We start from the raw sequence: 27,873 nt of genomic DNA, 5'->3' as shown, positions 1-27,873 counted from the left end.
ATGTTCTTTCATTCTCTGGCTCTAGTATATGACTTCCAACTGCAGTCCTGCAGTTGTAATGTAACTCATTAAAACCAGGCTCTAGATTGTCAGGTATTGCTATGCTATCCTCAAGGTAAATATAGGCTCCAGATGTAATACAACAGTAAATTCAACATTTCTTGTTATTTTTGACCAGAAAGGAATTCTGTTAATTTCCCATGAGAGTTCAACTATGCATTTAAAATATCTTATTTTTTTTAGATTTTATTGTAGTATTATGCTGTGATTTGTTATTATAAACATATTCTTAGAAACAGAGGTCCTATTTTATCTTTAATAAATAGATTTCAACCCTCAAAGGGACTTATATTGGGATGTAAACTACTCCATCTAGCTCCCTCCTTCTCATCAGTCTTTTTGTTATCTACTCTGTTATACTTAAATTCCTACAAACAAAAGAATAATTCTTTTTTTTTAAAGATTTTTGTTTATTTATTTGAGAGAGAGAGATCACAAGTAGGCAGAGAGGCAGGCAGAGAGAGAGGGGGAAGCAGGCTCCCTGCTGAGCAGAGAGCTTGATCTGGGGCTCAATCCCAGGACTCTGGGATCATGACCTGAGCTGAAGGCAGAAGCTTAACCCACTGAGCCACCCAGGCACCCCTAAAAGAGTAATTCTTATGGTTTTAATTTCTCTTAGAAGTTTAAGAAACTTTGTCTAGTGACTGGTAAATAAATGACCTGTGTTTTGCTGGGTAACCTTCTTCAGTATTCCCTAATCTGAAAGTTGAGTAGCTTTTTAAGGCCATGCCCACTACAGAGTGGCCAGCATTATCTTTGGGATCCCTCCATTTTCTCTTATGAAATGTGAAGAAAATACCACATTTAAAAACATCTTCCAAAATGGAGGCTCCTGGCTCCGTGAAAAGATTTTTGGGAATCTGTGTGTGTTTCCTGGGCTATCATAACTTTCTACAGGTGGTTCTATGGCTTGAAAACCCTCCTGTGGTTTGTATGTGTTTGGGAAAGCTCTAAAATTTAATAATGTAAAGATATTGACTTGTGAAAAATCCAAGAATGATGCGTTTGGTGCCTTCTGGTTCTGAATGGGTGCAAGGGTATTGACATTTTTCTCTTTAAACTACTTTTTATACAAGGAGCAGAAGCACTGTAAGGAAGAAGGCTCACTACTATTTCACAGAAGGTGCTAGTGACATGACTGACTTCTGCTGGGGAAATACAAGTGTTAATAGTCAAGCCTGGCAGAAAAAGATTTTCAGTTTATTTCACGTTTTAATGTGTAATTGTAATTTTATAAGTATATGCTATCAATGATTTTCTCTTCACAGTTACCTACTTTTAAACAAACCTTTCATTTTACCTTTAATGATGTGTTTATATATACTTCTAGTAGGGTCACAAAGCTGTTTAAAACTATGAAAATTCTTTGCTACTCAGTAAATAGCCTTTAACCACATTTGGGGTAGGTATTGGGGGTATAATATTCCAATTATAGATTACCTTTTTATAGCAAACATTTTCTAGAATTCCACACTAATACAAGTAATGTAGAAATATTTCTTAGAGTTAATATCCAAAGTGAAAGGCTTTCTTCCATATTTCATCTGTGGTTAATCAAGAATTTAATTATTATACTGTGAGAGAAATTAATAGCATTGTTAAAAGGAAAAAAATCAAGGTAAAATGTGGAAAGAAGGTGATAATTGAAGGATTAGACAGCTACTTCTAAAAAGAAGCTGGAAGTATAATAATATTATGTAAATTATCAGAAGTAAGCTTGGTACCAGTTAAATTATGGGATTTGAGAAAATATGTGGGGCAAAGGAGTCTGAAAAGTGGTTTGGAATAGATAACACACAGGTTGTTACAAAACTTTGAAATTTTGACCTGAGGGCTTAATAAATAATTTACATTTTACATCAAGTATTTAGAATGTGTCACTCCAAATGCATTGTCATCAAGTGACTAAGAGCTTGAAGTAGTTTAAAGAAGCAGGTAGTACCTGTGAAAAGAAAAAAGATTTTGAGAGAGAATTGAGTTGAAACATTAAGGCAAAATGGACTTTAAATTCAATATATAAATATGTAGAAAACTAAGACTTATAAAAAATCCCACAGGACTTCTAAAATAAAAGGACTGCTGCTAATTTCGCAAAAAGGAGACCACTCTCCCTTCTCACCCCCAGAAAAATCCAAAACAAAAAACCAGTTTCTAATTCTGTTAGATATGATGAGAGGACACAATGGAGGTTGTGAATTCAATCAAGTTGTAAGAGAGTAACTGGAAAAAAATCAGAGAATATCTTAGTAATGAGAATCCTCAGGAATGTTTGTCTGAGAATATTTTACCTAGCAGCCTTCACATTTGACACCCTTCATCATGGAGAACATGCCATTTCAGTTTGTCTGGCCAAGAAGGAAACAGTTCAAAAAATTTTAAGTTGGCAAGCATAAATAGTAGTATCACATACAGACAGTGTGTTCCAGGCCAAGCACACTGTTTTGTGCTAAAGTATGGAATATATTGGTTAAAGTTAATTTTGTAGTCATTAGTATTTTTGTAGCCATGAATGCATGCCTTAGAACATCTTAAGATATATATATATGTGTATGTGTGTGTGTGTGTGTGTGTCTATATACACACACACACACACACACACATATATATATTTTATATATATATTAAAATATATAGGTCCTGTTTCATGTTTTATTATCACCTACATGTTGCACATAAAATTTTTTTATTTTATTTTAAAAGATTTTATTTATTTATTTGACAGACACAGATCACAAGCAGGCAGAGAGACAGGCAGAGAGAGAGGGAGAAGCAGGCTTCCCGCTGAGCAGAGAACCCGATGCGGGGCTTGATCCCAGGACCCTGGGACCATGACCTGAGCCGAAGGCAGAGGCTTTAACCCACTGAGCCACCCAGGCACCCCTGCACATAAATTTTTTAAAGTACAATATTATTCTTGAGGATGATTGTTTATTTTGAAAATGAAAACATCACCAGAGAATTCTAAAAGTAACAAGTAGTTGAGAGATGTTACAAACTAATTCTCAAGATTATTGTGGCATTCTAACATAATTATAGAAGGAAAGTTAATCTTCAATCTTAAAAAATGAATGGCATAAAATACAAATTAACATACACAAGTTAGATTGTATTTGAGAGAGCACTATGAGACAGAATGAATTTAACTTTAAAAGAGTTATAATTTGTTTAAAATATTTAAAAACCATTATGCTTATGTCCTAATACTGTTTTTGCAGTACAGACACACTGTCTTCCTCATTTGATCTTAAATTTATTCTTTATGTATTTTGATATTTAATATAAGAGACTTCTTTTGCTTCCCTTGTCAAATAGTGGTTAAACACATATTTGAAACTTAAAAAGCTAAACTAAAATAAGCATTTTCCTTGGGGTATCATGAGCATACCATATAACAATAACCAAGATGTTTGCTTTTCCTGACTTCTTATAGAGTGGGAGAAAGAAGACAAAACCAACAATCCAAAATCCATTAACCTTTTACTCATTTATCAAGATTACCTCAAATTCCTCTTATCTGAGACCATTATTTTCAAAACCCATTTTGTGCAAAATAATTGTCATTGAGGGTTATAAAGTAGATAGGCAATTCATCAATGCCTCTAGGTATCAGTTTAACCTTTGGATCATGCTGAATGACCAGAGAGGGAATCACCAGTTATTCTGAATTATCTTCCTGAGTTGTTCTTTTTACTGTTGACTGATATTGAAAGATTGTTTAAAAAAAAAAATCCACATTAAACACTCTGATGTAATTGTTGAATAGATGCTGTTGAAGGTGACCATCACATTATACTGGGCTTCTTTTGAGGGACTCCTGGAAGAAATTTTCACAAGTTTGCTTGTCTTATAGACATTAGGAATGTTAGAACTACTGTGTTTTCATTGTTACTTTGTGTATTAGTTTGCCAGTCCTGCCATAATCAAATACCACAGCTTGGGTAGTTTGTAGAACAGAAATTAGGTTTTTCACAATTATGGAGCCTGGAAATCTAAGATGAAGACGCTGGCAGAGTTGGTTTATCTTGAGTCCTCTGTCCTTGTTTTATACATGGCTGCTTCTTGGTTGTCCTCACATGGCCTGGCCTTTTCTCTGTGCACATGTGTCCTGGCATCTCTTCCTCTTCTTATAAGACCACAAGTTCTATTGGATTAGGACTTCACCCTTATGACCTCATTTAACCTCAAGACCTTACTTCCAAATGTAGTTATATTGGGGATTAGGGCTTCAATATATGAATTGTGGGGGAACACAATTCTGTCCATAACATTTTGTTACTAGGGATTTGAGAGCCAAATCTGTGTGCCACATCAAGTAATATCAGAAAATACTTCACAATATTTTTCTATCCATATTTTACCTTTAACCTGATTTTCTTGTTTTTCTTTTTCATATGTACTGTATTTTTCATAAAGCACCTTGAATCTTTTTTATAAGACAGAGGACACATAAGCAAATAAATAAATTCTCTTCTGTAATAGATTTGTATGTCTATTTGCTCACTGGAAGTGCCAAAAGGTGCTGGAGGGGGTTCAATGGTCATACTCCTCTGAGTATTGTCAAGCAGGCAAGTACTTAGGCTGCAAAGCAAACCAAAATTTATTTGGGGTCTTCAGGAATTCCAACCCAGGAGACACAGACTCAAGAGGAAACTAAAAAATGTTCTAAGGTGGGAGGAAAATGACAGACCATATAAAGGCAAAACTACAGGCTTATATAAGTTGTTTTGCAAGAACTCTGACTGGTGTGGGTAAAAATAATTAATGTTGGTCTATTTAGGATAGGTTACTATACCAGGTTTAGGTTACTATACCTTGTATAGTAACCTATAATATAGCTGGTATACTAACCTATACCAGTATAGGTTACTAGAGAAATGCTAAGTTGCATTTCTGTGATGTGAGCCTCATTCTAAGAACTGCAACAGAATGTAGCTATTTGTGGTTGGCACAACCTAAAATTCATGTTCTGTTCAGGTGTGGTCATGCATTTCTCCAGTGGTCTCCTGGCTCCTGACATCTTAGGGCCCTTGACATTCCTGACTCCATTTTGGATGTTTCTGTTCATGGTACAATTAACCAATTTAAATCAGTGTTTAGGTTTGTAATATATATTAAAATGGAATAGCTCTTTCTCCCTTTGATAACAGAACCTTAATGAAATTAAAATTTTATACACAGTGAAGTTGTTTTCCTACTTAAGTTGATTCTTCTTTCTTTTGTTCTAGAAAATCTTAAAGAAGAAGGATCAACAACCTATCAAACCAAAGCCAGGACCAAAGCCAGGACCTGGGTATATCTTTTTTTTTTCCAGGTGTATCTTTTATATGATAGCAGAAAAGTATAAATTAATGTGCTTATTTTGGGTTTTATCTTGACTTAAGTATTTAGGTTTAAAGAAATGCACATGGTTGAAAGCTCAAAGTTTTACCATATCATTTTCAGTATTTCCATTTACTCTGACTAAGGCAAGGAGAAAAAAAAAAAAACTTTTTGAGTATATTAATGATCATTCAGTAGACCAGGCTAGAACTTACTATGTAGTAGCTGGGAAAAGTAGTGTAACAATACTGTAATGTAATGCTTCAGCTGTTTTTTGTGTTAGAAACAGGACACTACAATTCACTACGCTAAAAGCATGCCTTTCAATGAATCTGTGAAGGGATTCTTTAGATTGCCATGCTACTACATGTAGCAAATTGTTGACAAACTTTTATGAAAAACTATTGATTTTGTGAGATAGATTATACAGTGAGGTGGAGAGAAGGGACTGTAGAAAGGTAACCCCGAAGTTTCTTAGAAGGACAGGTTTCATACTTGTGTTTTCTTATTCACTGGTAATACATCCATTCATTAATCCACCAAATATTATTTTAGTACTGATAGTTTATTCAGTCAATAATGAATATCAAGCACCTGCTATTTTAGGTGCTAAGGACAGAGTGAACACAATAAAATCTTTGTTATGGCACTTAAAGCCTAGGCAGATTGCTATTCATCATGGAAGGAGGCAGAAATTGGAGTTCCTACCAAGTGATGGGGACTTAATGAACACCTCAGTCTTTCCATGGAAGTCTTAGAAGGCTAACACCTAAGAAGTGGTGATTATTCATAGGAATAAGAGATTCACCTTAGTACTAAGGACAAAACAAATTGATTTGCCCTAACAAAAGCATGAAAACAAGCCTTCACAAGTTAAAAATGATAAACAAGTAACTCAGCCACCACCTAGAATTAAAAAATAAAAATCGACATTCCTCTGAGAACAAAAACAGAATCAAGAATTTTTACAATGTACAATGTTTATATATAATAAATAAAATATTAGACATGAAGAACAGGAAAATCTGGCTCACATCAAAGAAAAAGATATCCCAGATGTTTGAATTATCAGGTAAGAGCTTTAAAGGACCTAGAGGAAAAGAAGTTCATAATAACAGAGAATGACAGTTTAGAAATAGAAACTATAAAAAATAATCAAATAAAAATTCTGGAACTGAGAAATACAGTATCTGATATGAAAATGTCATTGGATGGGTTGAATACATATTGGGAAAGAAAGTAGAAAAGGTCAGTAAACTTGTAGATCTATAGAGACTTGTCTGAGGCACAGTAAACCATAATTAGAATAAAAATGAACAAGGCCTGACTGACCTATCATTTAATATCAAGTGGACTACCATATATGAATTGGAGTCTCAAAAGGATAAGAGAAATAGAAAAGAGGCAGAAAAAATAGTTGAAGATATAACAGCTGAAATTTTCCTAAATTTAATGAAAAACATCTTTACATATCTAAGATCATCATATCTAAGCAAGATAAATACAAGAAAAACCCCATGTAGGCAGAGCCTAGTTAGAGTTGAGAATCAAAGGCAAAGAAAAAACTTTGGAAATAACCAGACGGGAAATACACATTATTCAGAGGGTTACAATTCTCAGAATGATGGATGTCTTTGCATCAGAAATGATGGAGGACAGAAGGTAGTAAAATTATAGCTTTAAAGGGCTGAAATAAAAAAATTATCAATTGACAATTCTGTATCTAATGAAACTATCTCACCACATTGAGGATAAAAAAAACAATTTTCAGTTAAAGAAATGAGAATTTATTGCCAACTGATTTGCACTTCATAAATGTTAAAGAAAGTTCTTCATGCTGAAAGGAAATGATACCTGATGAGAATTTCAATCTACAAGAAGAAATAAAGAAGATTGAAAATAGAAAATATATGCTGATCAGTACAAAAGAATATATTTTTAAAAAATTCTTTAAAATTGACCATTGAAGGCAAAATTATAACATTATTATGTTACTTATAAGTTAGGGAGGTGCAAATATATGTGACAATAAAAGAAATAGAGTTATTCTCTTGCAAGTTACAATTTTATATGTAGCAGTATTAATCCTAAATAGAGTGTGGTAAGTTAAGAATGCATATTACAATTTCCTGAGCAACCACTAATACAAAAAGGCAAACCTAAAAGTACATAAACTAAAATAGAATACCAAAAACTGTTCAGTTAACACAAAAGAAGACAGGAAAGTGGAACATATTGAGTGAATAAACAAGAAATAGAAAATGGTAGACTTTAGCCCAACTGTAGCAACATTTATAGTAAATATAAAGAATAAACAGTATACTTAAAAACAAGAGTTCATCAGGCTGGATAAAAAAGCAAGACCTAACTCTCTGTTTTCTGTAAAAGATGAATTAATTGGAAGTAAAAGGATAGTCAAAGATAAACAATGAAAAAAAGCTAGCAGAAGAATGCTAGAGTGGCCATATTAACATCAAGGCGGACTTCGAGGACTTTTTCAGCATCAAAGAGGGCAGAAACTTCCTAATTGTAAAAGGGCCAATTAATCAGAATTAACTGATAATCCTAAATGTGTATACCTTACTAATAGAGAGTCAACATAAATAAAGCAAAACTTGACAGGATTAAAGAGCAAAATGGATGACAATCCCATAATTACAGCTGGAAAAATTTCCCATACCTCTTTTAGTAATAAGAAAATTAGTAAAAAGAATAAAGAATGATATTGCAGATTTGAACAAGCCACCAAGTTAACTTGACCTAATTGATATTTATAGAAGACTACAGTAAACAACAGTAGAATATACATTCTTTCTCAGTGTACATGTAACATTCATTACAGAGATAAGAAAGCAGTGAAATAACAGAGAGACAATGTGGCAAGTTAACAAAGCCAAAAATTGGTTCTTTGAAAAGATTAATAAAATTTGTAAGGTCATAACAAAACTGATCAGGAAAAAGGAGAGATACTACACAAAGTCTGGTATTAAAAATAAAGGAGATGTGAATAACTTCCTGCCTGCCACGTGTAACAACTAAGATGAAGTGGACAAATTCTTTGAAAAAAGATAACATACAAAACTGACAGAAGAATAAATAGAAAATTGGATGATTCATGTCTATTAAAGATTGAATTTGTTATCAAAAACCTTTCCACAAAAAGACTTGGTTTAAAGAAAGAAGGCTGTTTTTTATAACTATTTAATAATGTTAAAACCAGCTGATTTGTCTTTTTCCTATAAATATTTCTTACCTGGTTAGCTTGATTGGGAGGTCTTTTTTCCTCACAGGTGTCACTAAATTAAAATCTAGTCCAGCCCTTTCAATGATTAAAAAACTGTACAGTCTGAAAAATGAGTGTTTATTATAGTTATTTTACGGGAGCCAGCCAGCTAATCTGAATGCTAAACATTTTCCTGTATGGTCTACCATCTGTTGCCGGCATAAAGAGCTATGGCAAAGTTTTGCAGGGATATCCAGCTAATTTTTGCAGGATATCTTAAACATTTTAGCAAATAATGGCTGAAGAGAAGTTTAGAGGTCTTTTGATTTAATCCTTTTAATTTCTACTTGAGAAAATTGAGATTCAAAAAGATTGTGACCTTTTCAAGGACACAAAAGTAAAAACAACAACAACAAAATCAACAAACAGGACTGTTAACTAGGATCCAACCGTTAATTCTCAGTATTCTTACCAATCATGCTGCTTTATGCCATTTGTGTATTAATTGTTAACAACCTTTCTGATGATTACTTAAGTAGACTGAAACCTTACTTCATGAGTTAGCAAATCTTAGAGGGCTCTAGTGATCACTAGAATAAAATCCCAGGGAGAGAGAAACAATGTGAAAACAAAGCAAAGTGGTGAACAATATAATATAAGCTGTAAATACATCACACACAGACAATTTCATTGCAAATATCTAAGTTAAACATTGTTAATATTTTCTTGTTTATTTGAAATCTTGCACCATTTCTATCATAGAAATTCCATGTAACTTTTTAAAATCCAAATGTTGGGACCCTATCAGCTTGGCCAGAAGGAACTTTCTTGTTAGAGAAGAATTTCCCATATATTTTCAGCTAGAGGTTTCCTTACAGTCTACATGAAGCGGAGTGTATTATGTAACCTTCCATCAGTCATCAGTCAACTTCAATAAGGTACTGGCCAATTTCTAAAGTACTTTTGCATTTCAAGGGTAAGACTATGTCACCCATATATTACCACTGTCAGGCTACAGTAAGTACAAGAGAGTTTGTTCTTTCCCCTTCTCTTCTTAGTTATATTGAAAAAAAATATATGACGGAATTCATTCACAGATACCCACAAGCTTTGTAGGAACCCTCTACATTTGGCATATAGGACTGGTTTATGCACCTACTCAGCAGTGTTTTTTAAGGAGACACCCCCTTGTCTGTTAAAAGGTGGGGCAAGGAAGTTAAGCTAATTAAAACTACTGCTGCTGCACTGGATTTGGAGTCATGGTAAATTTGTGCACCTGCTCCTGTTCTCAGAGGAATGGAACTTGTTGCCTCATTGATAAATGATGGTTCCTAAGGCAGAGTCATGATCATTTCTGTCCTAATCTTCAATGATCATATGCCTAAAAGACAAACTTTCAAATTTTTTTCTTTCTTTATTTATTTTTATTATTATTATTTTTTTGGTCTTACCTCCCTGCTTTTTTCAACTGTGAAGATCTCAAAATTTAGAAGGAGAAGAAAAGATGGTATGGTACATTTGCCTATACAAATAGGTGTACAGATGTACATAAGACTTTTCATTAGTGTTATTATTAAATAAGGAACTATAATCCTCAAATCCAGTACATTTAGGTTGAATTTAGTAGGTTGTGGTTGCCAAAAAGTGGCTACTTGATTTTATTTTTGGGTTCTTAAATATATGTATTTGTGTATTTTTATGAGAAAGAGATGATCTTATTGCCTTAATTTTCTAATTCTACTGTAAATATTGATTTCATAGACACCCTTGCCCAATATTTATAGAATATAATATCCATAGGTGAACATATATAAAATTGTTTGAATCCTGAATAGTTTCTATTTCTTTAGTATTTCAACTTAAATAATAAATTTTGAGATGGTTGACACTCTCTTAAGTTTCAGAAGATCAGTAGAAATCCATAAGATTAAACTATGATTGCAAAAACCTGAAACCATTATTAAGGGAAGATTGAGTTAATCATTTCAAAGAAAGCCAAGCAAATTCAGTTAGAATTGTCAGTTCAATTAGAACTGACAAAGGAATATTTTTGTGGATTTTATTGTTTTTTAAAGTGAAATACCTAATATAAGATTCCTAAATTAGAAAGAATTAAAGACAAATAGATGTAACTCTTAATTTTTAGTTCAAAAATGTAATTTGTACATGAATTATCTATATATATATTTTAACTCAATAAAGATAAAGATTGAATGGTATTTTGCTATGAAGTAAGTAAGATCTTGTCTTTTCCTACCATCATTTAAAAAAAAAACTCCTCATTAACTTCTTGATGCTTAACCTATTTTCTCTTAAAAAAAGATTTTATTTACTTTTTTGAGAGATAGAGAGCAAGAACAAACAGAGGGAGTTGGCAGGTGGAGAGGGAGAAGCTGGCTCCCCGCTGAGCAGGGAGGCCCATGTGGAGCTCCATTCCAGGACCCTGATATCATGACCTGAGCTGCAGGCAGATGCTCAACTGACTGAGCCATCCAGGCATCCCTATTTTCTCTTATTTTTATATGGTATCTTTAATGTAAAGTATCAAATGCAGTTTGTGTTATTAGGTAAAGGAAAATAATGCATCAGTGTATACAGAGTCCATTCTCAGAATCTAAGTGAAAATTGTGAGCCAGGAGCTGTATCAATTGTAATCTATTGTACTATTATGATGACATTATACTTTTATTTTCTGTGAGATTTTCTTTATATAAACAGTCTTCTTTGAGGTCTACCTGAATTTGTTTAGTACCTCTAACCATATAGCAAGTATCTTCTTTTTCCTTCAGACAACCTATTGTATTCCATGAATAAGACATATACTTTCTTTTGATTGTCTTTCTGTGGTGAGCTGTTAATCCCTTGAAGATTCATATGAACTCAGTGATAAATTTTTCTTTTGTTGAATTTCTAAGGCCCATAATTGTTTTTTAAAATAATGGACTGATTTGTAAGTATAGAACAGAACAGTTGACAGATCTTTAATTCATAGAGGAATAGGGTGCATCTTTATAACACGGTACCTACATAGCCTTTACTTGAAAACTCCAGAGATTCATAACGCTTCTGTTCAAGTGGCATCCCATTTAATTCTAAGGACTGCTCTGATTTTCAGGCACTTCTCTGTGTGAAGCTCATCACCTATATCCCTTGAGCTGGTAATCCATTGGTCCTGATTTTGTCTTCTTGAAGCTACCACCCTAGTTATCCACCTTCTCTTTTTAGATTAAGCCCTTCAGTTTATATTTATAAAATGGTTTTACAACATCTTCATTAGAATGGTAATTTAACTTAGTTTAAGCAAAATGATACTTGAACCTGTATGCTCACATAAATGGAGAGATTCCAAAAGAGTAGGGTATGGTGGGCATCTGTTCTTTGTATATTTTTAACATCTCAGGCTCAGTTGGTTCAACAGACTCAAGTACAGTTGGCCCTTGAATATCATGGGTTTGGACTACAAGAGTCTACTTACATGAGAAATTTTTTATAGTATAGTACTATAAAAGTACTATAAATTATTTTCTCTTCTTTATGATTTTCTTAGTAACTTTTTTTTCTAGCTTAGTTCATTGTAAGAGTATAGTATATCATATATATATGATATATATATATCATATATATATATAAAATATGTGTTAATTGACTGTGGATGTAATCAGTAAGGCTTCCAGTCAACAATAGGCTCTTAGTAGTTAAGTTTTTCAGGAATCAAAAGTTATATGCAGTTTTTTTATTGCACAAGGGGTCAGTGCCTCTAACCCCCATGCTGTTCAGAGGTCAAATGTAATGTCTTTAAGATGTACTCTGTTTTCATTTATTTAAAATCTCTGCTTTCTCCTGCTTGGCTTTAATACCTCTTACTAAGGACTTTTTTCTCCATATGTTAAGAAAAATGGTTGACTTCCAGCTATTTGCAATGGACTTACTTCCTGCTTTTACCAAAAGGAAAGGTCTCTTATTATACAGCCCCCCCCCACCCCGGATTATTCTGGCTGACCTTCAACATGGATGATATGATCAGCCCTGGACAAATCATGTAGGATTCACACAAGTGGAAGAAGTCCAGTTCTACAAAGAGAAGGTGGTCTAAAACAGAGGAAAGGAACAAGTACCCACCACACTCAAAAGTATCCCTTTCACAGTATGTTGCTTAGGAAAAAACACAGTATTTCAAATGTAGTTTTATCTATGGAATCTAGAGTGGGACCAAACTGTCAACACTGTGGATCCCATCAAGCCCATTATGTCAGTTTTGGTGGGCAGTTTCTTAAGGGCAATACTCACATTGATTTAAATTCTGAAAACAAACAAACACAAAACAAAACCCTAAACAAGCAAACCCTAAGACCCCAAATATTTGAATGTATCTCCATTTTGATCTCCTTTCGTCCTTCCTTTCTTCTCTTTCCCTACCCCTCTTTTCTTCACTACATATTGCCAAACAAACAAAAAAAATTTTTCACCCTTGGGGAATTCAGAGTATAGAGGGGTGATAGACCCAGAGATAATTATAAAGTAATGTGGCGATTGCAGTGATAGAGGAAAGGTACCTAACCATTTTCATAGGTCTGAAAGGAATTATTTGCACAACAAAATATATTAACCAATTGCAGAGCTTTGCCAGTAAAGCTATGACATTCCAACATCAGATTTAGCTTCTTGTCATGTTTACCTAATATAATTAGTTCACATATTACCCTTTCAAGAATCCCACACCTGCCACGATAGGCATTTAAAATTATATCCTCCACCCCTGCAGCACTCCCTAACTGCCTTCCCTGATTTATTTTTTTTTTTAATTATAACACATATTGCCTTCTAACATACTGTGTAGTTACATTGTTTACTGTGATTACTATTTGTCTTTCCCATTAGAATATAAGCCCAATGCGGGCAGGGGATTTTCTGTTTTATTTACTCAAGTGTATTCTCACTGCTAGAAGAGCTTACACTGAATGAATGAACAAGTATTTGTTCAATGCATGGATTATATTTTTTTATCTTTTCTCTGTCTTCTAATGAATTTTCTTCCCATTCTAGCCATTTGTAGCTTCTATTTCAAATTTTCTACTGCTTATTGGTATCTTTACTAGAATATCCCATAGCCATCTCTTAAAACTGAAATAATTCTGTATTTCCCTCTCCAAATTTTCTCTCCTTTATTCCCTATCTTAACCAGAAATTATACTATTCATCCTATCATCTAAAACCACCCAATCAGCTTTCTATTTCTCTACCTGATTTACAAGTTTTTATAAGAACCTTGAAAATTGCCTTCCTCACATTTAGAGACATCACAAATCATTCCCTGGTATATCAATCTAGTAAAAACATTCTAGTAAAAACAATCTAGTAAAAACAATCTAGTAAAAACTAAATAATAATAAAACTAAAATTAAATAAAAGAAATAAATTCAAGGTGGCTTGACATTGTTTTTATGTACATGCTGGCTCTTGGCACCTTTATTGCTTTAATTACCTACCAACTAGTTGATAACTGATAAAACATGGTCCGTACTTACTTGTCCATACTTTGTAATTTTTTTTTGCTTTTTCCTCTTTGAAAGTGAAGATATTTACCATTCTTCAGAATTCTCATATCACATTCATTGTCCAGTTTCTCAGAGACAGCAGATGAACGGATGAATCTGGGAAATTACTTTCCTGAGCACAGAAAATTTAACTAACTAAGAGCAGCTTCAGTTTTGTTTGTGAGATCTTTCCTTGGTTTGAGCTTCAGTTTTCTCCTGTAAGTATCTGTTCTATCCTTTTCAGTTTGAGGGTCATTCTTCCTGAGCAGCACAGAATCAGTACAGTCTGAGATACTGCAGTTCCAGTACACACCAGGTGATGCCAATGCCACTGGCCCCCAGACCACACTTTGGAGTAGCAAGCTAAGAGGCATATTTGACTATGCCTAGGTTCCCCTTGACTCCGAGCTCTGTTGATGCCAAGGATGACATAGTTGCTTTCTGCTAGGGTTATTGAGTTTATAGAGAGAGCTATGGTGAATCACCTTCGTGGTGCTCCAGTGCCATATACTTGTGTTGAGAAGAAATCTGGAAAAACAGCTACCAGAGAACTGCATGTCCTGGGAAATGCTAGCATCTCCAAACTCACATACCTCGAAGTCAAGTATTATCATTTAGCTGCATGTTCAGTATTCCAGGCCTGCCTTCCTCAGGATTGTTCCTTAGTAGTCTCAGAAGAGGATAAAGGTAGCTAAGTCTAGGTCAGATAATTGCCTCAATTCTTCATTTCTTTTCCTGATATCATTTGATGGTGCTTGGTTTGTCCTTTTTGCTGATTCTCCACCTACCTTGACTTTCCTGTCTTATGACTATTTTCCTGGCTTTTAGAATGTCTACTTGACTCTGAATCTTCAGGAGCTATTGGTCCCTTGCTTATGACTTGCCAAGAATTTGAAACTTCCTCTTAGTTGTTAATTATGGAGCTTTGGTCTCTTCCTTATATTACTTATTCTTCTGTGTAAGGGTTCTGCTCAGGAAAGCTGTACACCCAAGCAGGAGCAAGGCTGGTGGTGGACCACTGGCAGCCTAGGTCTCTGAACGTGTCCAGAATCCAGCATCAGTGAGAGTCGCCAAAGATCATTAGGTTAGCAGCATCTGGTTTTTTTTTTTCAAGCTTGCCCAGCTAGATGGAAAAACACCACACCAATGGGCAGGCCAAAGATGATGTGAAGCAACATAGTTCTGATAGCTGGGTTCTCTGGTAAAACAGAGTTGGATTATGCTAGCTTAAGCTACAGGCTGGACTGGGACTTCTGCTTTCTTCTCTGGAATAGAGATGGCTGAAACTCTAGAATAAAGTCTTGAGTTTACTTCGCCTTTCACATGCATGGAATATTCATAATTCCATTGATGTCTGCTGAGGGATGCAGTAGTGAGTGAGGAAGAAACTGACTACATAGAATCAGTACATGGGAAAAAGAATGGCTGGGCTTGATTAAAGGGGAAAGTCCCTTTAGAATCAGAATGAAAATGTCTGAGGAGCAACAAGCAGAATCCTGGGAGGAGAAACACACATAAATCTTCATCTGTAAATCACAGTAATCCTGCCCACAAGTAAAATGAAGATGAACAAATGTCTCCAGCAGGGAAAATCAGATTTTCAGTTATGTTTCCATGGAAGAACTCACTGGGGGAGAATAAGAGGCAGAAGCATGGGAAAGGGGGCTATAAAGTCCCTCCTTTCTCTCTTCCAGGTTGCTCTGAGGAATTGTCCACTTTTTTCATAGAATTTGAGCTACCACTGTCTGACCATCACACTATGTGTGTCTGCATGAGGGTCTCTGAATTCCTGGCCATGACACTCCCTAAAACATACATGCCATTGGTACTGAAATATTGAGAATAATCTCAGAAAATGTTTTTAGAGTCACCTGAATTCTCTTCCAGGGACAAGGAATCTCTGAACAGACACCAGACTTCATTGCCTCCCTTTTTGAGCAGAGGTGAAGGAGACAGATGGCAGCAGGTAGAGCCAGCTCGCCTCCATGACTGACTAAAGTTTGGATGAGGAGTTGAGGGCTTCCCTGAGAGGAATAAGCAAATTACTGAATTGGAAGGGTAGACAAACCCATGTTCCCTATTTTGTAGACAAGGTCATGAAAAATGGACAACTCTGTTCACTGTGCCACAGAAAAATCTGTTCCTCTTAAACATTTGCAATGAACATCCTAGTCATTTCAGGCATCTTCAGGGTAACTTCTTTCAGTGTTGAACAGATAAAACATGTAGGCATAGTAAAAACGAATTTTAACTGTTCTATTAAAGAGAATTCCCTGAAAGTGCACCACTGATTACCTTGACCATAAAATCAGAATCAATTCAATTTGAACAAAAACAACATTTCCTTTCTACTTTTGTTATTCTACTATGTAAAATGACAATGTCATTTTAATTCAAAATAAATAGTGCTCCTCCAAAGTGTTTATATGTGAGGGAGATAATAATCGTGTTTTTTGAACTGCATTTGGAATTTAGATATTTCTAAATTTTTTTGAGGAAAAGCTGTTGATAAATTGTAGTAATAATAAAATAATAACAGTAATAACCAAACCCATCTTTCCATGGCGATGATCTAATAGGCTGGGAGATTTCTTTTAGGGGAAAATCAGGTGTGATGGGGGCAGGGAGAGGAAATCCTCCCAGTCCATTATATCACTTGCATTTCTGGATAGGTACTAGTTAGCAAACTTCAGGTAGTAAACTGTTTAAAGCAAATACCCATAGAGGCTTTCAGTAAAATATCGACCTCCACCCTTTAATATGATCTAGTTAAAGAGGTTGCTGTGGAACTGGGAGTAGCCAAAAATAGGAGGTCACTTGGTTTTGGGGGGATCAGACAGGCTGACATCATAAGGAATGATCAAGATTCGAAAGGAGTGTATAAATAACAGAAGGAAATGCATTTCGCTCATATTGAAACTAAACATTTTGCCTGAATTAAGGTGGTATTATCCTCTACTTCAGGACATTGCATCTTATTTTCAAAAGTCTTGGGAGCCCCACTCTGATTTTCAAAGTGTATAGGTTTTGTTAGCATGAAGTAGTAACCCCTTGGGAAGAGTTGGGAATGGAGTATTAAATAACATTAAGATTATATTATTCATGGAAATGTAGCACATCTCTTTCCTTAAAAATCTTACTTTTTTTTTTCTTTCTTTAAACAAACAAACAAACAAACAAACTCCGTGCTGAACTTAATGCATTTTTTTCAACCTGAACAGACCTTATGTGGGGGATTAAAGTAGGCTGCAAACTTATTTCACTCGTTAACCACATTGCTTTCAAATCTGGCATTCAAAGCACGAGGACATCACATGTTTCTACTTCAAGGCTGCACATACAGGAAATGAAAGCCCCCAACACAGCTTGGTAGCAGAGGATCCAAATCAGGGTAAATTGTGAAAATTATAATGAAATTGCAAAGCATTTAGACAAAGAGGCATGCTAGTCTAATCAGGAAAACAGTGATATTTACTTTTTGATAATGCAGGTTGGAAGAGGAATTGGGGGAGGGAAACATCACAAATCTCTTTTAATATATTTCTGAACTTGGCAACCTTCACTGGTTTTGTCACATATTTGCAGCTTAAAAAGTGTTTGGCTTTTGCAACAGCCAAAATAAGTATCCTTTAATCACTTTCAACCTATGAACAGATGGGCAAGCAGTGCTTTTATAAATGGAGCATACAAAATACTTCAATATCAGCCAAAACTAATTAGTAGCAATACTGAACCAAACTCCAATACTGATTTGGTGTTTAATATATATTACCCTATAAGCATTAGCAGTTGAAAGGAAATTCCCTGTTCAAATGTTTGCCAAGCTCAGTGTCTAATATTCAGACATGATTAACTTACTAATTAACTTACTGTATCTTTTCTCACATGTAATCTTGCTTAATGATTTCTTCCCTCACTGAAAACTATTTGATTTCATACCTTGATCAGAGATTTGTCAAACTTCAGGTGAAAAAGTAAAATTCAGTTATGCAGCTAGCCCTGGTCTTTCTCTCAAGCTTTCTTCGGGTGACTTTAGTAGGAGGTTGTGGCCTGAGGACCAAGCAGGTGGTCTCTTCAGTGCTGAAAACTGGCTTTATATCCAGCCTCTAATGACTCACATTTTTATCTTCATAAAGATTTTCTCTAAGAGTTTTATAGAGACTCTTTAGTGGCTAAGAATCTTTAAAAATGAGAATTCTCTCCCTATCAGGATTGTGTTGAGACATTGTGAAAGAAGATGAATTTTTGGGGTGCCTGGGTGGCTCAGTGGGTTAAGCCGCTGCCTTCGGCTCAGGTCATGATCTCAGGGTGCTGGGATCGAGTCCCGCATCGGGCTCTCTGCTCAGCAGGGAGTCTGCTTCCCTCTCTCTCTCTCTCTCTCTGCCTGCCTCTCCATCTACTTGTGATCTCTCTCTGTCAAATAAATAAATAGAATCTTAAAAAAAAAAAAAGAAGATGAATTTTAAAATTATACGTAGAAGGTAAGCAAAAGATAGTTCCTATTGATTCTTTCATCAGAGGTTACTTGACCTCCATATATTTGACAGTCAAGATGCACTTCCCCCATCTCTGTATATGTGGTATGGCTATATATTTGCAGTATTGCTGAAACATACAAAAGAAGAAAAAACTAAAGCCAGTCACCAAAATCATCCTAACCAGTTGGGGATTGGGGATTTCCAAGGCCAGCCTTTCTGAAGTCATGACGATTTTGTTCTCTTTTGGTTTTATCACATACAAGGCAAGAAGAGCTTTGAATTCTGACTGCTAATTATAGCTTCATGATCTTTGGAAGTAATCTAATTTCTTTTGCATCAATGTATAAAATCAGGATACTAACATTATCCAATAAAATTATTTTGATGATTAAAAAAGAAAGTATATCTGAATCAAATGTTTAATTAAAAATTGCAGGTACTATTGCCATTATTAGATTTAGTTATTATATGTTTCTTTTATGTTGTACAGTGCACATCAGCCCATTTCAGAAAATCTGAACAAAGCAGAATATGAGAAACAAATACAGTTGACTGTTGGACAACATGGGGGTTAGGCATGTCAACCTCCCACACAATAAAAAAATTTGCATGTAACTTAACTCCCTCAGAACTTAACTACTAATAGTTCAGTGTTGATCAGAAGCCTTACTGATAATAAAAAGTCAACAGACACATATTTTATATATCTATTATATACCAGATTTTTAGAATAAACTCACCTGGAGAAAAGAAAATATTAAGCAAATCATAAGGAAAATACATATACAATACTGTACAGTATCATTAAAAAATCCATGTATAAGTGGACCTGCATAGTTCAAACCCATGTTATTCAGTGGCCAACTGTAATCATTTTTCTTTTTTTTTTGATAGAAAACCAAATTTTATTTAAAATGTGTTTATAATAGCATCAAGCACATCGTATACCCAGAGATATAACTAAAAATTACTTAACTCTTCTACCAAATAAAGGGAGAGAAAAAGAGCTGGATTGAAAAGCATACCATGTTCATAGATTGGAAGTCTCAAAACTATTAGTATGTCTGCTCTCCACAAGTTAATCTATAGACATTGTTTTTTTTAGACATTGTTTTTCTTTTTTTTTCTTTAAACCTAAGGTTTTCTTTACAACCTTGTATTAACCATGGATTTGTGTTTTATTGGAGGAGATGAATCAGAATCTATGAGGACAGGCCCTAAGTAGGAGTTCCTTGAAAATATTTCTTAGATGCCACCCTTGATTCAGAACCACTGCATTAATACAGTCACTAATAATATTTTGGCATGTTTCTTTCTGGACTTATTTATATATGTCACTTAAAAAATAATGTTGCAATCATATAATGCATGTAATTTAATGTCTTCATTCTCTTAATACCATTTTTTGGAATCATAAGCATTTTCTTAAGTTATTACATAATCTTCATAAACTTCACTTTTTTGACCTCATAATTTATTGATTGCATATAACACAATTTACTTAGGTATTTGTTTCTGGATTTCTCCCATTATAAAGGAAATTATGATTGATATTTTCATACATACAGCTTTTCTAAATTTCTACTTTTTTTTTTTTTAAAGATTTCATCTATTTATTTGACAGACAAAGATCACAAGTAGGCAGAGAGAGAGAGAGAGGAGGAGGCAGGTTTCCCACTGAGCAGAGAGCCCAATGAGGGGCTTGATCCCAGGACCCCGGGATCACGACCTGAGCCGAAGGCAGAGGCCTCAACCCACTGAGCCACCCAGGTGCCCCTAAATTTCTATTTCTTTCAGAAATTAATCTAGAGAGAATTACAGGCATACTTTATTTTGCTGTGTTTCACTTTATTTCCCTTTACAGATAGTAGCTTTTTTTTTTTTCCCAAAATGAAGGTTTGTGGCAACCCTGTGTTGAACAAGACCAGTGGTGACATTTTTCTAACAACATTTGCTCATTTTGTGTGTCTGTGTCATATTTTGGTAATTTTCACAACACTTCAAACTTTTTCATCATTATTATATTTGTTATGGTTCTGTAATCAGTGATTTTTGTTAATATTGTAATTGTTTTGGGACACCACAAAACATATCCATATAGGAAGACAAGCATAATGCATAAATGTGTATGTTCTGACTGCTCCACCAACTGGCTATTCCCCCATTTGTCTCCTCTCCTCAGGCCTCTCTATTCCCTGAGTCATAATAGAATTGAAGTTGGGTGCATTAATAATCCTGTAGTGGCCTCTAAGTGTTCAAGTGAAAGGAAGGGTTGCACATTCCTCACTTCAAGCCAAAAGCCAGAAATGATTAAGCTTAGTGAGGAAGGCATGTCAGAAGCCCACATAAGCTGAAAGGTAGGCCTCTTGTGCCAAACAGTCAAGTTGTGAGTGCAAAGGAAAGATTCTTGAAGGAAATTTAAAGTGCTACTCCAGTGAACACATGATGATAAGGAAGTGAAACAGTCCTATTGCTGATATGGAGAGAGTTGGAGTGGTCTGGATAGAGGATCAGCTATAACATTCCATTAAGCCAAAGCCTAATCCAACCAGGGAAAAGTCCCAAGTCTCCTCAGTTCTGTGAAGGCTGAGAGAGGGGAATAAGCTATAGAAGAAAAGTTGGAAGCAAGCAGAGGTTAGTTCATGAGGTTTAAGGAAAGAAGCCATCTCTGTAACAGAAAAGCACGATAAAGTAGCACATGCTGATGGAGAAGCTGCAGCATTGTCCAGAAGGTCCAGCTAAAAAATTCTTGAAGGTGGCTGCAATGAATAATAGATTTTCATTGTATATGGAATAGCCTTATACAGGAAAAACATGTTCATCTCAGACTTTCATAGCCATAGAGGAGAAATCAATGTCTGTCTTCAAAACTTCAAAGGATAGGCTGACACTCTCGTTAGGGCTGAATGTAACTGGTAAGTTTAAGTTGAAGACAATGTTCATTTACCATTCCAAAAATCTTAGGACCCTTAGGAATTATGTTAAATCTACTCTGCCTGTGCTCTATAGATGGAACAATAAATCTTGGATAACAGAACATCCATTTATGGCAGAGTTCACTGAGTATTTTAAGCCTGCTGTTGAACTTACTGCTCAGAAATAAAGATTACTTTTCAAAGTACTGCTCTTCACTGACAATGCACCTGATCACCCAAGAGCTCTGATGGAGATGGACAATGAGATTAATGTTGGTTTCATGACTGCTAATACAACATCTCTTCTGCAGCACATGGGTCAGAAGTAAGTTAGACTTCTAAGTGTTGTTTTTTTAGATTTTATTTTATTTTATTTTTTTATTTTCAGCATAACAGTATTCCTTGTTTTTGCACCACACCCAGTGCTCCATGCAATCTGTGCCCTCTCTAATACCCACCACCTGGTTCCCCCAACCTCCCATCCCCTGCCACTTCAAACCCCTCAGATTGTTTTTCAGAGTCCATAGTCTCTCATGGTTCACCTCCCCTTCCAATTTCCCCCAACTGCCTTCTCCTCTCTAACTCCCCTTGTCCTCCATTCTATTTGTTATGCTCCACAAATAAGTGAAACCATATAATTGACTCTCTTTGCTTGACTTATTTCACTCAGCATAATCTCTTCCAGTCCCATCCATGTTGATACAAAAGTTGAGTATTCATCCTTTCTGATGGAGGCCTAATACTCCATAGTGTATATGGACCACATCTTCCTTATCCATTCGTCCGTTGAAGGGCATCTTGGTTCTTTCCACAGTTTGGCGACCGTGACCATTGCTGCTATAAACATTGGGGTACAGATGGCCCTTCTTTTCACTACCTCTGTATCTTTGGGGTAAATACCCAGTAGTGCAATGGCAGGGTCATAGGGAAGCTCTATTTTTAATTTCTTGAGGAATCTCCACACTGTTTTCCAAAGAGGCTGTACCAACTTGCATTCCCACCAACAGTGTAAGAGGGTTCCCCTTTCTCCACATCCCCTCCAACACATGTTGTTTCCTGTCTTGCTAATTTTGGCCATTCTAACTGGTGTAAGGTGATATCTCAATGTGGTTTTAATTTGAATCTCCCTGATGGCTAGTGATGATGAACATTTTTTCATATGTCTGATAGCCATTTGTATGTCTTCATTGGAGAAGTGTCTGTTCATATCTTCTGCCCATTTTTTGATATGATTATCTGTTTTGTGTGTGTTGAGTTTGAGGAGTTCTTTATAGATCCTGGATATCAACCTTTTGTCTGTACTGTCATTTGCAAATATCTTCTCCCATTCTGTGGGTTGCCTCTTTGTTTTCTTGGATTGGCTATGCAGAAGCTTTTGATTTTGATGAAGTCCCAAAGGTTTATTTTCGCTTTTGTTTCCTTTGCCTTTGGAGACATATCTTGTTTTTAAGATTACATATTGTAAGGCTGTAGCTGTCACAGGAAATGATTTGTCTGTTGGATCTGGGCAATGTCAATTGAAAATCTTCTGTAAGGATTCACTCTTCAAGGTGCCATTAACCACATTCGTGATTCATGGGACAAAATCAAGATATTGACGTAAATAGGGGTTTAGGAGAAATTGATTCCAATCCTCATGGATGACTTTGGGGATTCAAGCCTTCAGTGCAGGAAGTAACTACAGTTGTGGTGGAAATAGAAGGAAACTAAAATTAGAAGCAGAACCTAAAGTTGTGACTGAACTGTTGCAATCTCATGATAAAACTTGAACAGATGAGAAGTTGTTTCTTATGGGTGAACAAAGAAAGTGTTTTCTTGAAATGGAATCTAATCTTAGTGGAGATATTATGAAGATCGATGAAATTACAACAAAGAATTTAGAATATTACATAAACTTAGTTGATAAAGTAAGAGCAGAGTTTGAGAAGATTGGCTCCAATTTTGAAAGAAGTAAAATGCTATCAAATGGCATCACGTGGGGCACCAGGGTGGCTCAGTGGGTTAAAGTCTCTGCCTTAGGCTCAGGTCATGATCCCAGGGTCCTGGGATCGAGCCCCGCATCGGGCTCTCTGCTAAGTGCAGAGCCTGCTTTTCTCTCTCTCTCTCTGCCTGCCTCTCTGCCTACTTGTGTTCTCTGTCTGTCAAATAAATAAATAAAATCTTAAAAAAAAATGGCATCACGTGTTACAGAGAAACCATTCATGAAAGGAAGAGTCAATTGATAAGAAAAATTTTATCACTGTCTTAAGAAATTGCCTCAGCCACTCTAACCTTCAGCAGCTACCACCCTGATTATTCAGCAGCCATCAACAACGAGGTGAACCACTCCACTAGCAAAAAAAGTACAACTTACCGAAACCTCAGATGATGGTTAGCAATTTTTAAGCAACAAGTTATTTTTAAATAAAGGTATGCACATTGGTTTTTTTTTAGACATAATGCTATGGTATACTTAATAGACAACACTATAGTGTAAATAAAACTTTTATATGCACTGGGAAATCAATCAAAATCATTTGACTCACTTCATTGAAATACTCAATTTTGGTGTTCACTGTACTGTGTTGGTCTTGAGTTGAACCTGCCAATAACTCCAAAATATGTCTGTACCTGTGTTTGTTTATCATAGGATAAAAGAAGCTTTTCTTTTCCTGACAATCAGGTAATACGTGTACAGTGGCTTATGATTACAGGGAAGATGAGTTGCAAGTTTGCATCTGAACCTTGTTTTGTGGTCAGATTGCACTTCTGAATAAGTTTGTTGATCACTTTTTATTCAGTATTGTTAACTTGGTATTTTATTGGGCCAGCTTCAATAAAAAAGATGGAATCAGAAATGTTGATTAAAGCATAAAAATGCCTATACTGCATGGTTAGCAAAACTAGAATCATATGATACTAAGGCATTAGTAACTTCTGTCAAGAAGATTGACAGATTCCCTAGTGTCATCATCTATTTAAAGTGATTTTATGTGGCAGAAATATTTTTATTGTCTTTATCATTCTTATATTGAAGTTGGTATTCAGGAATCATTCCATTTCCCTCTTCTAGATTTTACCTAAATTATATATAATGACAAAAGCTTTCCTTTTCTCTTGTTATTATCTTAAGTTTTCCTAATATTTCTTGTTTGTCTGGAAGTTTCTTAGGCTTCCTAAGAAAGGAAGAGGGACCAGGCTAGTTATTATTTAGGACTTAGTGGCAATAATTTTCATATAATAAGTGAGTCCATGCTTCTAATTAGGAACAACCACATCTAGATAAATGACTTGCCATTAAATGTGATGTTTAGTATGGAAAGTGAGTTACAAACTAGATTTTTCAATTACATCATGGTAGGAAAAAAGTATTGATTCATACTAAAACTTTATAAATACTTCTGTAATAGAGAAATTATGTATATACTGAACTACTGTGGTATGTTATTTTGTAGATAAAATAAATTAATATGTGTTCTTAACTTATATAGTATTATTATTTCTGGTGTTTTTTTTTTAAGTTTATTTATTTATTTCAGTGAAAGAGAGAGAGAGAGCACGCACAGGGGGGAGGGGCATAGGAAGAGGGAGAGAGAAGTTCAAGCAGACCCTGTGCTGAGCGCAAGGCCCAAGTGGGGCTCAGTCTAATGATCCTGAGATCAGACCTGAGCTGAAACCAAGAGTCAGATGCTTAACCAACTGTGCTATCCAGGTGCTTCTATTTCTGGTGATTTCTTAACTTATCATGTACATTAAAATTTTCATGAGGATTTTTCCCCCTCTAGTTCTGATGGGTTATTTGGAACCATTCATGTGCCATTTAAAGGATGTTTCATTCTAGTTTGTACAAGTAATGCTAAGTAAATTGAAATTTGTAAGTGGATCCTTATAAAGAAAACATTTTTTCATATTTTTAATCAATAATTAATATTTATCTTAATTTAATTCATTTATTCAGTACAAGATAATTAATTCTTATTCTGCTCATCTTGGATTAAGCAGGCTACCTCCCCAAAATTGTCTGTTTATGGATGAAAAGAGCCACGCAGTAGGTTCATATTTATGATATCACTTTAAATTGAGAAGCCTGTAGTCATAAGTCTTTTCCTTCTACTAGAAATTGTTAGGAAAATGCATTTTTTATAAGACTATCATTCTTTTGATATTTCTTTCCGAAGACATAATTTTTGAGCTACAATTTGTATTAGGGTCTTTGGGCAAGTATGAGAGAAAGGTAGAAGCCACCTGTTGAAGATAGGACTTAAAGAGGTATACTTAGTATATATTTGATGTAACAACCAACAATACCAGAGTGGAGAGGAATGGAATCTTTTATTGAGGACATACATATTAATTCCATAAGGATTTAGTCATTGATCACCTTGAAATAAGAACATATTATTCACAGTGAGGGCACTGATAAACTAAGTTTTTAAAAAATTTATCCATAAAATGTTCATCATGAGTATTACTACTCAATGGAGATAATTTATCTCTGAAATACATCTCCTTAAAAATCAATTTGAGGGGCATCTGGGTGGCTAAGTCAGTTAAGTGGCTGCCTTCAGTTCAGGTCATTATCTCAGGGTCCTGGGATAGAGCCCCCTCATTGGGCTCCCCACTCAGCAGGAAGCCTGCTTCTCGCTCTGCCTGCTGCTCTCCTGACTTGTGTTTGCTCTCTCCCCTCCTTCTCTCTGTATTAAATAAATAAATACAATCTTTAAAAAAATAAAAATGTATTTGATTATTATTGCATTAACTTTTCGGTAAAAACATAAATATGTGTATCAGTTATCTATTGTTATAATAATATCATAAGACTTAGTGGCTTAAAACAACAAATATTGTTTCTCATGAGGCAATTCTGATAATCTAGTCTCAACTCAGATGATGCCACCGAGGTTCACTTGAATGGGTACAACTTGTCTATTCTCCATGTGGTCTCTCATCCTTAAGAGGCTTGCTGGTTTGTTCTCCAGTAGATGTAGGGTTCAGAGAATGGAACTGTTCAAGGCTTGGCAAGCACATGCTGAAAACTAGAACATCGCTTCCATTGGGTTCTTTTGGCCAAAGCAATTCACAAGGCCAACCCACATTCATAGGTGTGTGAAAAGATTCTACCTCTGGATGCGTGGGGCTGTAAAATCGCATTGTGAAGATAGGGATATAAGGAAGCATTAATTGACCATCAATGCAAGCAACTTAGCACAGGATGCTTCTGATACATTTATATTAATAATGTTTTGGTTGCTATATATTTAATTTAAGGTGGCAGAACTTTTTTTTTAAATTAGTTACCTCTTTTCATATTTTGAACTTTGGTAAATAGGACAGGTCTCAAAATAGTACTCACTTAAATAAACCTATGGATAATTGCAGTGAGTTCAAGGATCTTGGGGCTAATCAAGGAAAAGTTATGCCTATGAGGTGGTATTAGCACATAGCAAGCTATATTTGGGCATCATATGGACTGGTTTGCCTGAGAGGGGATGTGTCTCATAGCAGAAAACCTTCCAGAGATGATGACATAGAACTACCACCCAGGAGGGAAAAAGGGCTAGGGAACTCCCACAGGAAAGGGAAGTCAAAGAGAAGGGTTACATATCTGGGTAGGTCACTCAGCAGCAAGATGGGGAGTCTCTGGATCAGAGAGTTCTGATCTGTAGTTGGTTGGGGTCTTTTATAGCCCTAAGGTTTATCTTATCTATGGCTAGCACATGTTGGTTGCAGTTTTGTGTGGTATGCAAAGCAGGTAGACTCTAAATGGCTGAAACTATACTTTTTTGGGAGATATTTAAAACAACTGGATGTCTAAGAATTTTAGGTTTGGAGCCAACAGGCTTTCAAGTGCTAGCCTGATGTAAGAAGTAAACAACATAGGGGCCAATGTGCAGGAATCATCTTTGGTTCATTTCTATAACTATGTTAGACATACTTTACCATTTTTAGCATCCCTCCTTTTATATAGTGAAGAAGAAAATCTTTGGTGTGGTCTTGCAGCCATCTGGAACACCCAAAAGATAGTTTAAAATATGTCATAATAGTTTGTTTTTAAGTTTGGGGTTTGAACCTGGAGAAAACAATATGGAAAGAATTGTTAGAGGAGCCAAAGTATAAGCAAAAGTCATAGGTGCCTTTAGAGTACAAAAAAAATATAACACAGCCTCAGTAACATTAAAAATTAGGAATACCAGATTTCACAAGAAGCAGACTAGAAAGAAAAAAAAAGATAATTATGATAAAGGGAATATTTTTGTCACATAGGTAACTTCTGTTGTCCAGGAAAGCTATATTGAAGGCACTAAATGATTTTCCCTTTGTTAAATTAAGAGCAGACTGTGGATTCAAAACTCAGTCTGTCAGTT

General features: G+C 35.3%; 1 protein-coding gene across 4 annotated transcripts in view; it reads left to right on the top strand.

Moving 5' to 3' along the window:
* IQCM (IQ motif containing M) overlaps positions 1-27,873 on the top strand; it is a 486,594-nt gene that overhangs the window by 241,973 nt on the left and 216,748 nt on the right. For all 4 annotated transcript variants that reach the window (XM_047717609.1, XM_047717608.1, XM_047717606.1 and 1 more), the window contains one exon: positions 5,286-5,350. In XM_047717609.1, the coding sequence (XP_047573565.1) occupies positions 5,286-5,350 (65 nt within the window). The remainder of the gene's footprint in view (positions 1-5,285; positions 5,351-27,873) is intronic.

The sequence above is a fragment of the Lutra lutra genome, chromosome 2 (assembly GCF_902655055.1).
Source record: "Lutra lutra chromosome 2, mLutLut1.2, whole genome shotgun sequence".
In the NCBI taxonomy this organism is placed as follows: Eukaryota; Metazoa; Chordata; class Mammalia; order Carnivora; family Mustelidae; genus Lutra; species Lutra lutra.
The sequence above is the reverse complement of the archived record's forward strand: the minus strand, read 5'-3'. Positions and strand labels throughout refer to the sequence as shown.